Source organism: Plecotus auritus (assembly GCF_963455305.1).
Source record: "Plecotus auritus genome assembly, chromosome: 1".
NCBI classification, from domain to species: domain Eukaryota; kingdom Metazoa; phylum Chordata; class Mammalia; order Chiroptera; family Vespertilionidae; genus Plecotus; species Plecotus auritus.
In genome coordinates, this window is record NC_137770.1 from 239,323,683 (window position 1) to 239,341,366 (window position 17,684).

The window sequence follows — 17,684 nt, forward strand, 5'->3', positions numbered from 1 at the left end:
TAGCAAGTATTTATTGAACACCTACTATGTGCCAGGCCAGGGCTCTGGGCAGGAGACACGTGGTGAGCTATTGTTGGCCCCTGACTTCAGAGAGCTTAGACTTCCAGTTTACAGATGATAGACAAGACTGAAATTGAGAGTCTTAAGGGCTGGCCTAGCTGGGCACACGGCTAATATGTTTTTGAACTCAGGTCAGCCTAATTCTAAAGACCTTGCTCATTCCTATCTTGCCTATCCTAACATCTTGCCTATCCTAAAATCCTTGGGGCTTTGTATTTGTAGGGAGCCAGACCACTAAATCAGTTATGTGAGCCCCACAGACCCCCATCCCTACAAGTAGCAATGGCTGATATTCCTAATATTCCCTGAGCATTTTTTCTGTCCCAGACACTTCACCTCTTTGATCCTCACTACAGGAAGGTTAAGTAACTTGCCCAAGGTCACACAGCCAATCAGAGGATGAGTAGGGATTTGATGAGCCCTGGGCTACTGAATTCCAGAGACTAAGGGCTTCCCCCCCATTCAGACCTGTTGTTGGTTCTGTGTGCAGAGCGTGTCTCTACCCAGAACTGTAACCAGAGAAATGAGACATCTGTCTGTTTAGGACCTGGATGTGCAGCTCAAGGAGGCTCGACAGGAGAACTCTGAGTTGAAAAGCACTGCAAAGAAACTTGGGGAGAAGCTGGCCGTGGCCAAAGACAGACTAATACTGCAGGAGCGCCACGTGGCCCAGAAAACAGGTGACACCCTACGATTTACTTGCAGGGGGAATGTTAGCACCTGGTCGGGAGCAGAGTGGAGGGGCAGGGCTGTTTGACCTGCCCCACCTGGTGGGCCAGTCCGGTCCATGGAGGACACAGGTGAGCCAGCACCTCGCGCTTTTGCAGGCCAGACCTCTAAAAGGTGTGAATCAAAAGGACCCCTTGCTCCCAAATATTGCCCCACCAGCCCTCCACCGTGCCCGCCCCTCTCAGCACTGGCTTTGCCCCCATATTTAGACAACACCATATACTTTTTTAAAAAAATATATTTTATTGATATTTTACAGAGAGGAAGGGAGAGGGATAAAGAGCTAGAAACCGATGAGAGAGAAACATCGATCAGCTGCCTCCTGCACACCTCCCACTGGGGATGTGCCTGCAACCAAGGTACGTGCCCTTGACCGGAATCGAACCCGGGACCCTTCAGTTTGCAGGCGACGCTCTATCCACTGAGCCAAACCGGTTTCGACAACACTATATACTTTTTAATATTTTAATTTATTGAGGTGATAGTGGTTAATAACATTATATGAATTTCAGTTGTACAACTTCATTAATACATATGTATACTCTATTGTGTGCTCAACACCTGAAGTCTAGTTTCCTTCTGTCACCATATATTTGGCCCCTTTTTCCCTCTTCATCCCCCTTTCTCCTCTTCATCCTCCCCCAAACCCCCTTCTCCTCTGGTAACCACCATACACATTACACGTTTAACATTGTCTCACACCGTGACCTTATTGAGTCTTCCCCATAATTCTGTGAGCCGGGTGGTGTCAGCATCACAGCTGAGGAACTGGGTCTGAGCAAGGGAAAATGTCTAGGTCAAGGCCAGCCAGACTGGTTGGTGATAGAGCTGGTGCTTGTCTAAGAATATCTGATTCCTACGTGCCTGCCACTGGGCCCCCTCATCAGAAAGTTCTCTAATACCTGCAGTGTGACCAGCTTGACTGGGAGAGACAACAAAGGCACACAGCAGGGGCTCTGCCTGCAGGGGGCATCGAGGACAATTACATTCCAGCCCACAGCTTTGGTTTCAGGGGCGTGACCCAGGCAGGAGGAGGATGCAGTGTCAGGGAAAGGAGAAATCCCGGAGGCCTGGAAAGGTGCAGAGGAGGAGAGGTCCGAGTGGGAACCAGAGGGTGTGGAGGGTTTAGAGCATGGTGGTCTCTAAAGTAGGGAATGAGTAACTAGGGGAATAGGGAAAGAAAATGAGCAATTTTAGTTATATTTATTTTTAGTCTTATCCTTTTAGCTTAAAAGCTTTGAATGTACGTATACCCAGGAACATGTTCAATTTTTGTAACTTATGAGCAGTTTAAGAAGGGAGAGCAGGACAACTATTTGAACTCAGGGTGCTGCTTGAGCAAAGATGGCAGTCACCACCTTCACCACACTTGAGGGTCAGGAGGCCACCGAGCAGGGATTACATAGGGAGTGGTGGGCAAAATTGTTGAATAGCAGCATGGGCACTCAATGGAGGAGGGCCTCAGACTGAGGTCAAGGCCAAGGGCACTGCAAATGATGTTGAACCTTTTGCTCGTAGATGACATGAAGACAGAGCAAATTTCGGAGAATGAAGTCTTAGGGAAAGCAGACGACGTGGAAGCCCGCAGTCCCCATCCTCAGCATGATCAGAACCTTCCCAAGGAGTGTCCGTGTACGAAAGGAGGCACAGATACGCAGGTGTGTGTGACCCAGCCCTGGGGTGGGGACACGGGGCTTCGCTAGAATGAACTTCAGGTAGACCTCAGTCCCCAACCACGATGATCCACCTGGAAGCAGCAGGTGCCATGGCTCCAGGGGTGGGTATGTGGGTCTGGATTCCAGCCAACTTCCCACCAACTTCATGGCGTTTGAAACTAGGAGACTGAGAATGTAGCAGAATTCTCCAAACTCCTTATCATGGACTCCTGGGAAACTGGAAACTTGCTTAGTGTCCCCTCTGTATGTTCCTAGTTCAAACAAAGAAATCATTCTTTAGGACAGTGGTCGGCAAACTGCGGCTCGCGAACCGCATGCAGCTCTTTGGCCCCTTGAGTGTGGCTCTTCCACAAAATACCACGGGCTGGGCGAGTCTATTTTGAAGAAGTGGCATTAGAAGTTTAAGTTTAAAAATTTTGGCTCTCAAAAGAAATTTCAATCGTTGTACTGTTGATATTTGGCTCCGTTGACTAATGAGGTTGCCGACCACTGCTTTAGGAACCTGTACAGCAGGGGTGGGGAACCTTTTTTCTGCCAAGGGCCATTTAGATATTTATAATATCATGTGCAGGCTATACAAAACTATCAGCTTAAAAACTAGCCTGCTATATTTGGTCAAACATTTAATTACCTCATCCCTAATGCCTTGGCAGGGCCAGACCAAATGATTTCGCGGGCCTTATACAGCCCTTGGGCCGGATGGTCCCCACCCCTGCTCTATAGTATGGGCCTGACTATCTGATCCTGTGACAATAGACACACTATTATTCCAAAGAGCCCTTTTCCGATGGTGCATGAAGTCAAGTCTCTTACAAATATCAAATATATAGTCTTATAAACTTTATTGCCCCTTGTGAAACAGGCTGTAAAACCAGTACATAAACATTGTGAAAGCTGCACAAAAAAGAAACGGTGCTCCCTGCTCATCACCCCGCTTCGCAGGTTTACAGGGCCCTCTTTTTACAGACCGAGAAAGAGGCGGGCGTGGAGACGGAATACCTGAAGCAGCAGTACGAACAGGACCTTCGTAAACTCAAACAGCAGACGGAGGAGGAGAAGCAGCATCTGAAAGAGCAGCTGGTGCGGCGCCTGGAGGACCTGGTGAAGACGCACAAGGCGGAAATCAAGTCGGTGCGCTCGTCCGTGGAGGCCGACAGGAAGCGGCTGCAGATGGTGAGGTCGCTCTCACGGATGCTCTTCCATTTGCTCTTCTTTCCCTCCCTCTTTCCTCTTTTATTTCCCCTTTCCTTCCTCAGACATTGACTGAGCTCCTGCTGTGTGCAGATCTGAGCTAGTTCTCCATCCAAAGCAGGTTCAGGGTCTTTTGGAGGTCATGGGACGACACCTGTTACCGGGAAACCCCCGGTTGGACTCGGGCTGCCTGTCGCTGTGTCCAATAACGAAGGCAGGGCTGAATCATATTAGGCGTTGATTGAGAAGGCCAACCAACCAAAAAGACAGGGCGCTTATAAGCATCAAATCCTGCCTTCCAGCAAGATTCAGGGGACAGGATTATAAAGGGGAAGGGGCTGGGGTGAGGAATGCAGCTACATGCAGGCCTGGGGGTCCGCACACATCAGCTATTGTAATTAGTCATCAGGCGATGAGATGATGTTGATAAGATGATGTTTTGACTCCTGGTGGGTCGGCCTCACTATGGTTATGGGTTCAGCTTGCTGAATTCACAGCTGAGTCAGTCGCTTCACACAGGCCTTGAAAAGGAAGCTTTAAGCCAGCAGAGTGTGGCTCAGCAGTTGAGCATCAACCCAGGAACCAAGAGGTCACTGGTTCGATTCGTGGTCAGGGCACATGCCCAGGTTGCAGGCTCAATCCCCAGTGGTGGGTACGCGTGAGGCAGCCAATCAATGACTCTTTCTCATCATTGATGTTTCTATCTCTCTCCCTCTCCCTTTTTTTCTGAATTGAATAAAAAAAATATTTTTTTAAAAACACGAAGAGGAAATTTTAAGAAAAACTTAACCCCCATTCACATATGTATATGTGTTCTAAGATTTAAAATGATATGATTACTTTTCAGACTAATACAGGTGCTCTATCTATTAGATTATAAGTCTCCCCCATCACACCCTAAGACCATGGGCCTGGAGCCATTAACATGGGCTACAATTGTGTCATCTGAGCGTTTAACAGGCAAATTCAACTCTACTCAGCAAAAACAGAGAGAAATAACATGAAGCAAACACTCAGGCCTGGCTGACAGCCTGGTCTCAAATCCCAACCCTGCCACCCTCTAGCTCTGTGACCAGAGCCATTATTTAACCTGGGCCCCCTCAGAGAGAAATTCTGCCAGCCTCGGCTTCCTTGTGTAAAAAAACATGATGAAAATAGCACCCCATAGAGCACGAGGATTAAATGAGGTGATCCATGTGAAAAAAGCAAAACATATGCTCGTGCCTGGGGCTGCATAAGCACTGGGTGGGTGCGGGTACTTCACCCACGAGGTCTGGCAGTGTGCGAGATTCTCAGCCGCTGGGTACTGTTCCGACCTCCCAGCAAAGGGGAGGCTTTCTGCTAAGGAGGAACGCAGAGCCTCATCTCTCCCATTTGCTGGGAAAGCAAATAACCTACGTGAATGTTTTAGAAAACGATAAATATTATTGTGAACCTAGGTGGAGCTTTAATTACAGTCATTGCCCTTATCCATGAGGGACATATCCCAAGACCCCCAGTGGATGCCTGAGACCGCGGATAGTACCGAACCGTATATACACTATGTTTCTTCCTATGCACACATACCAAAGATAAAATTTAATGTATAAATTAGACCTGGTAGAGATTAACAACAATAACTAATAATAAAACAACAATTTAACAATCTACACTAATAAAAGAGAAGCATGCAAATTGACCATCACTTCACAACACCCACCAGCCAATCAGGAGTGAGTATGCAAATTAACCCAACAAAGATGGCAGCGGCCCCGCCCCCCAGCCGCTCCGGGCCTCTGGGCAGCACACATGCAGGCGCGGAGTGGCCAGGCGGGGCGAGATGCCTGCTATGAGGTGGCAGGCGGGGGGCGGAGGGAACTACAGGAGCGGCACTCTGGCTGGAGCGAAGATGGAAGGCGGCGGCCAGAGCAAAGTTCTGGGTCCTGGGTGCCGGAGGAAAACCCGTGTCGGCAGCCGGGGAACTAAGGCCTATTGCATGAATCTTTGTGCAATGGGCCTCTAGTATTGTAATAAAAGTTATGTGGATGGCTCTGGGGCCATTATTAGGTACAGTAAGGGGGACTCAGAACACAAGCACTGTGATACCATGGCAGTGGATCTGATGACCCAGACAGCTGCTAAGTGACTGATGGGGAGGGAGCTTGTACAGTGTGGAGACGCTGGACAAAGGGATGAGTCCCGTCCCAGCAGAACAGAGTGAGATGGTGTGGGATTTCATCCCACTACTCAGAATGGGACATGATTTAAAACATGAATTGTTTTATTGCTGGAAATTTTTTTTCTAATTTGAAGTCATGTAGTGTGATATCTCTGGCTTCGTTCTTTATTTTAATCCTCACCCAAGGATATTTTTCCATTGATTTTTAGAGAAAGTGGAAGAGAGAGGGAAAGGCAAAGAGAAATATCGAGGAGAGAAAAGCATCGATTGGTTGCCTCCTGCACATGCCCTGACCAGGGCCTGGGCCATAACCGAAGTATGAGCCCTTGACCAGAATTGAACCTGGAACTCTTCAGTCTGTAGACTGATGCTCTATCCACTAAGCCAAACTGACTAGAGCAAAGAGTCTTTTTTTTCTTTTTCAATCCTCACCCGAGGATATTTTCATTCATTTTTAGAGAGAGTAGAAGAGAGAGGGATAGAAACATTGATGTGAGAGAAACATCAATTGATTACCTCCTGCATGAGCCCCAACCAGGGCCCGGGCCAGGAAGGAGCCTGAACCCAAGGTACATGCCCTTGACCGGAATCAACCCAGGACCCCTTGGTCCGCAGGCCGAGCTCTATCCACTGAGCCAAACCAGCTAGGGTGCTGTAATTTGTCATGTAATATTTTTGGACTGCGGTTGACCGTGGGTGACCGAAACCACGGGAAGCAAAAGTGCAGATAAGGGGGGACAACTGTATTACAAGAAAGCCTCTTTATAACCCCAGAGCCTACCATCAATTTGAGTTTTCCCTGAAAGATGATCATATGTCACAGGAATGCCATGTTGTGTGATGGTTAAGAGTAGTAGGTGCTCAGTACATATGTGATGGATAAATAAATGAACTCATGAACGGCCCACACTAGCCCTGGGTCCAAGTCCTGACTCTCCCACTAGCTGTATGACCATGGACAGGTCATTAAACTCTCTGAAACCTGATTTTGAAATAAGGCTTCATACTTCGAAGGCTTGTTATGTGGATTAAATGTGGTATTATGTCTAAACTCTTAGCTCAGCGCAGGGCATGTAAAGTTCAATAAACAGTGGCTATGGTTAGTTACCATGTGCACTGTGAGATGTCATGTCTGATCTATATATATAAAAGCCAAGTGACCAGACCGGTTGCTATGATGCGCACTATGGCCCCAACCACCTGTGGGCCCTCCCCCGGGCTGGCTCCCCCAACCCTGACTGGGGGCAGGGCCAGTAGGCCAACCTCCTGAGTTCCCTTCCCACTGCCGCCCCGGCTCGATTGGCCCTCATCAGGGCAGGCCATCTGGAACCTACCTGTGCACGAAATTGTGCACTGGGCTTCTAGTAATATGCCTGGGTTGTGGGCTCCATTCCTACTAGGGAGTAGGGGGCGTGCAGGAGGCAACTGATCAATGATTCTCTCTCATTATTGATGTTTCAATCTCTCTCTCCTTTCCTCTCTCTGCAATCAATAAAAACATTAAACAAAAAAAACAACAAAAAAACCCTGACAGCCTGACTCCCGAGCCCATGGTTCCTCACTCCTGTGCTGGGTAGGAAACAACTGTTTTGAAAGTACTTTTCTCCCCATAAGCTGTGACTGTTCACACAAACCCAGTTCTCAGACTCACAGTCGTTCCATCCAGAGCCACAGTGAGTGGGAGGGACAGTAGCTCTCTGGAAGCTGCAGATTGCCCTGGTAACCCATCAGCCAAGCCTGACTCTTGAGTGTAGAAATCCCACTTCAGCTTTAATCAGAGGTCATGAGTCTATTTGGGAAATGAATCATGTGGAAATAAATGGTGTTTCCTCCTGGATTGGAGGGGGACCAGTTTTTTTACTTTTTGGTATTTTCTACAAACGGAGGATATACATTATATAAATTAGGTTATGCAGATTAGGTAAAACCTTGAAGAGGCCCCAAATCTAGGGCTCATGGACTGAAAATAGATAGTGTTTTCCCCTCTGGAGTTAAGAGTGCAGTATTTCTTTGAGGCCTTTGCTGTGGGCATACTGTGTATTCTGAATGCTACCTTAACCTGAGGAAGACACTACAGGTGGCTGGAGTTGACCCAGAAGGACTGCCTGTCTTCCTTGTCCACGGAATTACATCCTATGATCATGTAATCTTGACAGAATAGAGCACACATCCTAGAACAAGCACTTGCCTGCACCGATTCCTAGGGAGAGTGTGGGAAAAGTTATTGAATGCCTCCTGGGCTGTGCTAGTTCCTGCTGCATTCCACATCTTGGTGGTATAGCTTAGGATTCCTGGTGGCAAGCATCACACACCCACCCTGGGCAGTTCAGGCAGAAAAGGAATTTAGTTAATGGGTAGTACTGAGTAGTTTTCTGGAAGGCCAGGGAACTGAGCAGCTACCCAGCCAGGAATGTCCAAATTTACTGCGAGACTGATGAGGACACCCCCCCCAACCCCCGCCCACCCTGAGCCCAGACCTGCAGTTTTCACTGCTGACACCACCAGTACCGGACCCTGGACATGGCCTGGAGGACCATGCTGTCTTACTTAGTAGCTCCAGCCGTGGGCAAACTACGGCCCGCGGGCCGGATCTGGCCTGTTCGGCTGTTCTAACCGGCTCGCGGAGCCGAAAGAGCGAAGGGTTCTCTTGCTCTCCCCTCCGCTCCTTTACTTTGAATTTATATTAGTTCACACAAACACTCCATGCATGCTTTTGTTCCGGCCTTCCAGTCCAGTTTAAGAACCCATTGTGGCCCTGGAGTCAAAAAGTTTGCCCACCCCTGTTAACTAGACACGTGGCTATTTACATTTAAATTTATCACAATTAAATAAAATGTAAAATTGAGTGGAACTAGCCACACTGCAAGTGCTCATATGTTTCTAGTGGCTACCATATGGATAGTCTATTTTAGACCCATCATCACAGAATTCCAGTGGTCAGTGCTGCTCTCCAATGACCAGTCCTGCCGCCCTGGAAACTGAAGTTGCCAGGTCTACATGCCTCCCACCTGTATGTATCTCTGGCTTCATTCAAGATAAAGCAGCTAGAAGAGAAATCAGCCCTCAATGTGAAGTCTGGGAAGGTAGGTCTGGTATTCTCGGGTTCTGAGGTGGAAGGAGCGCTCTGATGTATCAGAGCAGGGGCCTTCCAAACACCTGGAGGAGAATCAGATGCTGGGCAGCCAAAAGGAACCACAACCCTCCACTCCATGGTTCCCTCCTTATCTCAGCCCTGGAGGCAGAGGTTTTCCTGTTTTGCAGATGAGGAACCTGGGAGATTAGGTAACTTGAGAGTCACACAGCCCGCCTGACTGCGAAGACACTAAGATTTGTCCTCTGTGGCCTAATAGAATACACATTGCCCAGGCCTTGGCGAGCAGCCTCCAGGTCCTCACCTGCCACTATCCACTCACTGTTTGTTTACCATTTACTGAATGTGTACCCTGTGTTTTGAGCAATGCAGACATATAGGAATCATGCATGCTTTCAAGGTACTTACCATCTTCCATGCCCTCAAACACAGACTCAAGTTAGTGTGTAAGAAGTGCTGAGTCTGGGAAAACAGACTTACTGTCAGACCTTGAGGAAATCACCCCAAACCATTCTAGGCCTCTGCTTTCTACTTTCACTAATAATTATAAATTTGAATAATTTTCTTTAAAAAATTTCCCAACTTTTTTTTCTATCAACTCCATAAAATACTCTTAGTTGTTTAGAAATATGTTGCTTAATATTGGGACCTTTCCTGTTGATTTTAATTCATTTCCCTTGTGGTCAAAGAATGGATTCTATAATTTCATACCTTTTCAATTATTCATCTTGTTTATGGCTCAAATATGGTCTGTCTTGATGGATGGTCCTTGTGAACTTGAAAAGAATATGGATCTGCTGCTGTTGGGTGTTCTATAAGTGCTGATTAGGTTGTGTTGGTTGATAGTCTTGCTCAAGTATTTTATTTCCTCATTAATTTTTCTCTAGTTCTGTTGATTACTGAGAAAGGAGCACTGAAATCTCACCTTTAAATTGTCACATTTTATAGTTCTCTGTAACTTTTGCTTTATACAAATTCAGACTTATTTATTAGATAAAGATTATTGTCTTTTGAATGAATTGGCCCTTTAATCATTTGTGAAATACTGCTGTCCTGAAGTCTACTTTGATACAAATATAGTCATTCTATTGTTTTTATCGTGTTTCATGGTCTGTTTTAATCCTTTTCTTTACTTTTAATCTACCTATGTCTTTCTATTCAAAGAGCTTTGATGGTATAGCTGGGTCTTACTCTTTAATTCATTTTGGCCTTGGACTTTTGGAGGTCATTTTGACCATTTACATTTAATGTAATTATCATTGTCAACCAGGCAGGGTGTCTCCAGTCCATGTTTTTGTGCCTTGTGTGGCTAACTCTCCCCATCACCGTTTAGGAAGTAGAAGACCAGTTGGAAGAAGTGAAGAAGAAATCAGAAAATGAAATAAAGCAGCTAGAAGAAGAGAAAGCGGCCCTAAATGTGAAGCTCCAGAATTCTCTGCTCCAGGTAAGTCTCAATGCAGGGTGTGGGAGGGGGGTTCTGGGCCCTCGGAGTTGCTGTTTAACTGAGATGCCGGCAATCTCAGGGAACTGCCCTGACTTTATCACATTCAGCATCCTCCGAAGAAACAAAAGGACTTCAGCACAACAATGAATTTAGCCGCAACTAGCAGAGAGCCTGGTTTATGGAGGCTTATCAAAGAGGCACTTACTGTCTCACGTGAGAGGAGGAGGCAGGAGGCTGCTGGTGTTGGTCCTGTGGCTGATACCAAGCCGGTCCCTCTGCGGTTCTGATCGCTCCTTCACCCTGGCTTCGTTATCGCTTCTGTGGCATTAGACACGCTTGCTGTCATGGCTCCTTTCCTTTATCAAAAATTAAAAATTACTTTTCTGACAGCATTCCTATAAAGATGAATAGAGCCAGGCTGTATATTTTTTTCTTGTGATTTTGAAAGAAATTAAAACATTTTCATGGCCCCTAAAAATATCGTGGGCCCCGGGCACTGAGCCTGCTGCATCGAATGGAGAAGTCGGCTCAGATTCCTGGTGTCTGTTGACACACCGGTTGTCCGGTCCACATTTAAACCAGGAAACGGGGGGAGCAGTGGTGACCAGGCCTGCCCGCTTCAGCAGGCAGCAGAGAGCGATCCCAGCACCCAGTGGACTCCTGCTCCCATGGGTAACACCTGTGCCACGTGGCCAGCCTGGGAAAGCACGGATTCAGCTGTCAGGCCTCTATGGTGGAGGCAGACGAGGGAGAAAGGGGTAGGCATTGGATGTAGACCAGATGAACAACAGTTTGCTTCATGGGCCCACCCCCCTGTCCAGACCACCCAGAGACCAAGGTCAAAGTTTCAAAGAGCTGTTGCCATGTTACTAAGGAGAAGGGGCTGGAAACAGAGTTCACCCCTGAGCCTGATTATACAAAAACAAAACTGTGAAGAGGGTTTCTTCCTCCCGCTGCCCTCCCTCACACCCTCCAGATGAGCCCTGCACCCACCACCCCACAGGAGCCCATGAGATTGGTTCCTCAGCCCAGGCCATGCATCACAGCCTCCTGGGATTTGAAGAATCCAGAGCCATGTCCAAAACCATAATGATGTTTAGGATACATGTCATGGAGTTCAGTTCAGAGACACACATGAGAAGGACGCAGCTAGACTTGAGCAGTGGTTAGTTCTGGAAGGGAGGAAGGCTGATGGGCAGGAGAAACATGGGGGCTGCCTCTGTACTTGTGATGTGTTGTTCCTACAGCCGAGTGAGGAGTACACACTTTGTTTTTCTCTGAACTTTTCCTTTCTTTAAAAATATGTTTTTATTGATTTTTTAGAGAGAGGGGAAGGGAGAGGGAGATAGAGAGAAACATGGATGAGAGAGAAACATCAATCGGCTGCCCCCTACTGGGGATCGAGTCCACAACCTGGGCACATGCCCTGACCAGGAATTGAACTGGTAACCAACTGAGCCACACCAGCCGGGCTCTAACCGGTTTTTCTATCTCACAAATTGGCATGTGTTTAAAAAGATGAGCATGCTATGACTTGGTATGTCAGGGGCTCTAGAGGTGAGGTCTTGGTGGAAGTCTCTGCTATAGAGATTTCTGTTCCATCTCAGCCCAAGGTGGGCTGCCCAGCAAAGAGGCCCATTTCTCTCTTCCTTTTTCCTCCTTTTCTCCCTTCCTCACTCCCTTCCTTCTTTTCCTCCCTCCCTCCCTGTTGACCTATACTGCCATCTTCATACGGGATCTGGACCACCCCGCCCTGCAGGGCTCGGGAAGGCTTCACGTATGTGTGTGGGACCAGCCCCGTTCTGCTTCTGACTTGGACACTTGGACCATCACCTGACTGCTTCTCTGAATGCCCCTAAAAACCTCTCTGTTTAAAATAACAATGGTGCACCTGTGTTAAGCACCTACTCAGTTAAGATACTGTCTAAGCCAGGGGTGGGCAAACTTTTTGACTCCAGGGCCACAATGGATTCTTAAACTGGACCGGAGGGCCGGAACAAAAGCATGGATGCAGTGTTTGTGTGAACTAATATAAATTCAAAGTAAAGGAGTGGAGGGGAGAGCAAGAGAACCGGATAGAACAGCCGGATCAGGCCCGCGGGCTGTAGTTTGCCCAAGGCTGGTCTAAGCAGTTACACTGCTAACTTGTAAACCTTACAACCATTGTACTATTAGTATCTCTGGTTTACAAATGAGAAAACTGAGCAACAGAGCAGGTAAATCACTTCCTCAAAGTCACACAGGTAACAAGTAGTGGATCTGGATTCATCCCAGGTGATGGGGCTCTGAAGACCCCACTGTTAACCACTATGCTAACACTGCCTCTAGTGTAGCATGTGGCCTCTGTGATGACCGAGCATCACTCAGAACCTGAGTGTTTACAGACAGCTGGGCATGGCTTGGAGATTGACGGTGGACAGAGTGCCTCAGGCTGCTCTTCAACCTCCATTTCTTCTGCCACCGTAATGGTGTCTTTACCCACCCACCTACCAAAGCCAGGAATGGAAGGGTCACCCTGGACCACATCCACTCTCCTGCTCTGCTCTCCTCAGTCTGAGTCCCCCACCCTGCCCACCATCACATCCAATCAGGTTATCAAGTCCTTTGGGTCCTTCCACAAAAGCGCCAAGGTCCTCTCCCCTCTCTACACCAATGCCTTGGTCAAGACCCTCAGAATGGCTCGCCCAGGCTCCTTTTTCTTAACCTGCTTGTAAACAAATCTCACAGAGCTCACTTAAATATTTCATAAGCCTTAGCAAGATGCAGTGTAAGTGGTTTCATAGTCTTTAAGTATCCCTTCCCCAAATAGTCATTATGTAAAGCTGAGAAGACATTCTTATGGCCTTGCAGTTCTTCTGGGGTGGTCTCCAGAGTCTCCCGAGAGCCTGCCCTGTATGCTTACCTCCCCATTCTCCCAGGTCAGCCGATTCCAGAACTAGTGCTCCAAAACCCTAGTCTGCTCAAGGTCTACTCCTCTTTCCCTAAAATCTTTATTAAAAATTAGAGGCCCGGTGCACAAAATTCGTACTCTGGGTGGGGGGGTTCCTCAGCTTGGCCTGTGCCCTCTAGCAATCCAGGAGCCCTTGGGGGATGTCCAGGAGCCCCCGGGGCGGGGGGGGGGTTGCGGGACTAAGTCATCAGGCTGACATCCACTGAGGGGTCCTTAGTAATGCTACGGAGGCGGGAGAGGCTCCCGCCACTGCTGCTGCACTCACCACCCGTGAGCCCAGCTTCTGGCTGAGCGCACTCACCACCAGGGGGCAGCTCCTACATTGAGCGTCTGCCCCCTGGTGGTCAGTGCGCATCATACCGACCGGCCGTTCCACTGTTCGGTCAGTTTGCATATTAGGATACATTTTTATTGATTTCAGAGAGAGGGAGGGAGAGGAAGAGGGAGAGAGAGATAGAAACATCAACGTTGAGAGAGAAACACCGATTGGCTGCCTCCTGCATTACCCCACCGGGGATTGAGCCCCCAATGGGGAATTGAACCATGACCTCCTGATTCATGGGTTGACTCTCAATCACTGAGCCACACCTGCCAGGCCCCTAAAATCTTTAATTCCCATGTTTTTCACAGTTCAGACTTACCATCAATGTCCTCCAGGACTCTGCCCCCTCCTGTCTACTTCTCTGTACGAGGCCTTCTGACATGGAACCTTCCTTCAGTCCTCACACACATCCTACCCACCCTCCACCCCTACACCTCCGATCTTTGCTGCTCGGAATGCCTTTTCTCACCCTTGCCACTAACGAACTCCTATTCATCTGCTCTGGACTCCCTTGGACAGTGTATTGTTGTAAGTTCTTGGTAGTAGTACCCACTAGTACAGGGGTGGGCAAACTTTTTGACTCGAGGGCCACAATGGGTTCTTAAACTGGACCGGAGGGCCGGAACAAAAGCATGGATGGAGTGTTTGTGTGAACTAATATAAATTCAAAGTAAACATCATTACATAAAAGGGTACGGTCTTTTTTTTTTATTTCAATAGTTTTATTCATTTCAAACATTTTAACAAGAAGAATGTAAACACTAATTATTATAATTTGAAACTTCAAAAAATGGAGGAATCATAGCACAATAACATACCTTATATTGAAGATGGCAAAGGCAAAATAAAATTGCCTAACAAAGGAAAGGTACAAAAGCCTTTCAAATTAAACTTAAATATAATAAAATAATTTAAAACTAAAACAGCCGAAACCGGTTTGGCTCAGTGGATAGAGCGTCGGCCTGCGGACTGAAGGGTCCCGGGTTTGATTCCGGTCGAGGGCATGTGCCTTGGTTGCGGGCATGTCCCCAGTGGGGGGTGTGCAGGAGGCAGCTGATCGATGTTTCTCTCTCATCGATGTTTCTAACTCTCTATCCCTCTCCCTTCCTCTCTGTAAAAAATCAATAAAATATATTAAAAAAAATAAAAAATAAAATAAAACTAAAACAAATAGAAAAGAACAAAATGTGTAAACAGTAAATTAAACATTTTCTTTAGTGCAACTTCCAAATTATGCCTGGGACGTAGATGTAGATGGCAGTGTAGACTGGGTTGAAAGGTTTTTGGTCTTTAAAACATCAACTTCAGTGGGAACAGTGTTGTTGGTCTCCTTTTTAGCTAATGCTCTGATACTGTGCTCTCCAGGGGCGTGTCTCCCTACATCACCACGATAACGTGTCTACGCATTCCCAGGGTGATGTCGGGGACGCGTCCGCGGGCATTACAAGGAGCCTCTGGAAGACTGAGAGGTTGTTCCTTCTACTGAATGGGGGATATAAATCCGCCCACTCAGAAGAAGGAGCTGCGGTGGTGTTTCCCGACGTTGCCATGTTAACACTGCTGCTGGTGAAGGAGCGGAGGGGAGAGCAAGAGAACCCTCCGCTCTTTCGGCTCCGCGGGCCGGATAGAACAGCCGAACGGGCCGTAGTTTGCCCACGGCTGCACTAGTATCTACCTTATAGTAGTTGTGAAGATTAGAAGAGCTGATACTATAAAGTGCTTAGGTCCTGGCCTGGCCCAGAGCCAACACACCACTAATGGTACTATTATTATTTTGTACATGTGCTGTGATTAGAAACATGTATCTGCCTTTGCAGTAAGATGACAGCTTCTTGACGGCAGGGATGATATTTTTTTACCATTTTGCTCTCACTCGCTCCCTTCCTCTCCTCTCCACATACCTAGCACGGTGCCTGAGGAGTCTTCGGTTTTCTACGAAGATTTGTTCGCGGTGTCTGAGTTTCCTTTATGGTTATTGGCCTTGTTCTTCTCAAAGTCTGAGGCAGGGAAGCCAGCCTGTTAAACTGACACTTGACAATTAGTTGGTGAATAATAATTATCATAATTAAGGCTTTACCGTGTAATAGCACCTTCCAGCTACTCTTCTCTTAATTTATCTGTGTAATTATTACATATTGTTTCTTTTACCAATTAACTTAAAAAAAGAAAGAAAGAAAGAAAGAAATCGTGTGAAATGGTGTGGAAGCCAGTGAAAAGCAGCCCCAGTATAGCCAGGCGTGTGTAAGTAATGTGAGGGAGGCGTGGACGCCTGCAAACCTGCAGGCTCGGCTTCTTCTGGGACCACTACACAGCCAGCTGGCTAGGAATGGCCTTTCTGGCCCAGCCGGTGTGGCTCAGTGGTTGAGCCTCCACCCAGGAACCAAGAGGTCCTGGTTTGATTCCCAGTCAGAGCACATGCCCGGGTTTCGGGCTCAATCTCTCCCTCTCCCTTCCACCCTGAAATCAATAAAAGTATTAAAAAAAAAAAAAAAAGAAATGGCCTTTCTGGAAGCATGTTTGCATTTGTCTAATGGGGCACTGTCCCCAGAACTGAGCGACCCAGGAGAAGGAACTCCCAGATTAACGGCCACATCCAGGAGACAGGTGTCAATGCCAAGCATTTCTGTTCCTCTCTTTTAGGTCTTAAGGCTGGAAGAATTCATCCAACAGAATAAGGGATGTCCCCGAAGAGGTGAGGACGGGCCCCCAGAGCTGGACTACCCGCCCCACGGTGACTTGGAGACCCAGGTGAGCCCCGGCTCCTTCGGCTTTAACTAAGGATGTCTCTCTGTGTCAGCACTGCAGCGTCCCCGGTGGCACACGCTGGAGTTAATGAGCTTTTTCATTGTCCCCTTCAGAGCTGCTAAAACGCCTGGAAAAAAATCAGTACAAAATCCTTCTGTGAAAGCCATGAACAAAATAGAGTCCTAAGCAGTTCTCCACGGGGTGTGAAAAAGAGCAGGCTTGTCAGATGATTCTTCTCTCCTGCGGAGAGCAGCCTGCCCGGCAGAGAAAGGGGCCCTGGACCCAGAGGGGCCTTTGGTTCTGCTCAGCACCAAGCCTAAGAGTCATAACAACGCCCAGGCCGCCTGCCTCCACTTCCCTGTTATGGCTGCTCACTGGCTGCCCTTTCAGGGATGCTGCTCCGGGGCAGAAACTGGTGCCTGTGAGTGTCTCTGTTCGGCTCCGGTGGCTGGTACCCTTCCTGGTGTGTCACCATGAACCATCACACACTTGGTGGCTTAGAGCACAGAAACCCCGTGGTCTCTCACACTTTTAGGGGCCAGAAGCCCAAAATCAGGGCTGGTTCCTCCTGGGGCTCCGAGGGAGGTGCTGCTCCACGCCTCTCCCAGCGCCTCCCTCACGGAGCTCCGTTTCCAGAGGGAAGCACAGACCCCTGGGCTCCTCGGGGCTGCGGGGAACCTCATGAACGTCAGGTCCATTCGGTTCTACTTAGCATCACGCTATTCATTCCTTCCACAGTGGGTTGTGGAGTCCTAGGCTGGCACCTCTGAGCAGACGGCACAGGGAAGAAATACGCATAAACTGACAGCGTTAACACGATGGGACATTCAGTGATGGAGTTAATCCTCCAGTGCTGTGTTTTCTATTAGGCCACTAGGACGCACTTTGCAGGTGTCACTTGTTCTTTCAAATCAGTTTTGTTTTGTTCTTTTCAAATAGGTAATCCACACACACGGTGCTGAGTTCAACTGGTATAGCAGGTGCACAGCGAAAAGCACGCCCCTCCCCCTAGTTCCCTGTCCACTTGTTTTGCTTTTTAAAATGTCTGCTTCACTTTTATTTCTCCTTGCAGAGCCACACCGTGCATATGCGGGCATTTTTTCCACAAATGGTAGTATGCTATCCTGCACTCTGCTTTTTCTAACGTACACTGTTATAGCTTCAAGGTTGTAACACATCAGTACACTTCCATGTCAAATATCAGCTTTACGGTTTTCTTTAAAAACAACAATTGTCTGGTGTTCCCTTGAACAGAAAAACCACAATATATTTAACCTTCCCTTATGCTGGATATTAGGCCATCCTAGTTTTTCTCTAT

The 17,684-nt window shown here is 47.8% G+C and overlaps 1 protein-coding gene across 2 annotated transcripts in view; it reads left to right on the forward strand.

Annotated features, from left to right (window-relative positions):
- LCORL (ligand dependent nuclear receptor corepressor like) overlaps positions 1-17,684 on the forward strand; it is a gene marked incomplete at its 3' end in the record, with an annotated part of 420,506 nt that overhangs the window by 369,519 nt on the left and 33,303 nt on the right. Inside the window, exons 3-7 of one of the 2 annotated variants that reach the window (XM_080660328.1) lie at positions 605-740; positions 2,308-2,447; positions 3,432-3,638; positions 10,239-10,349; positions 16,262-16,369. The exons of the other annotated variant lie outside the window; for it this stretch is intronic. Of the exons in view, the coding sequence (XP_080516454.1) occupies positions 605-740; positions 2,308-2,447; positions 3,432-3,638; positions 10,239-10,349; positions 16,262-16,369 (702 nt within the window). The remainder of the gene's footprint in view (positions 1-604; positions 741-2,307; positions 2,448-3,431; positions 3,639-10,238; positions 10,350-16,261; positions 16,370-17,684) is intronic. 2 annotated transcript variants of the gene reach the window in all.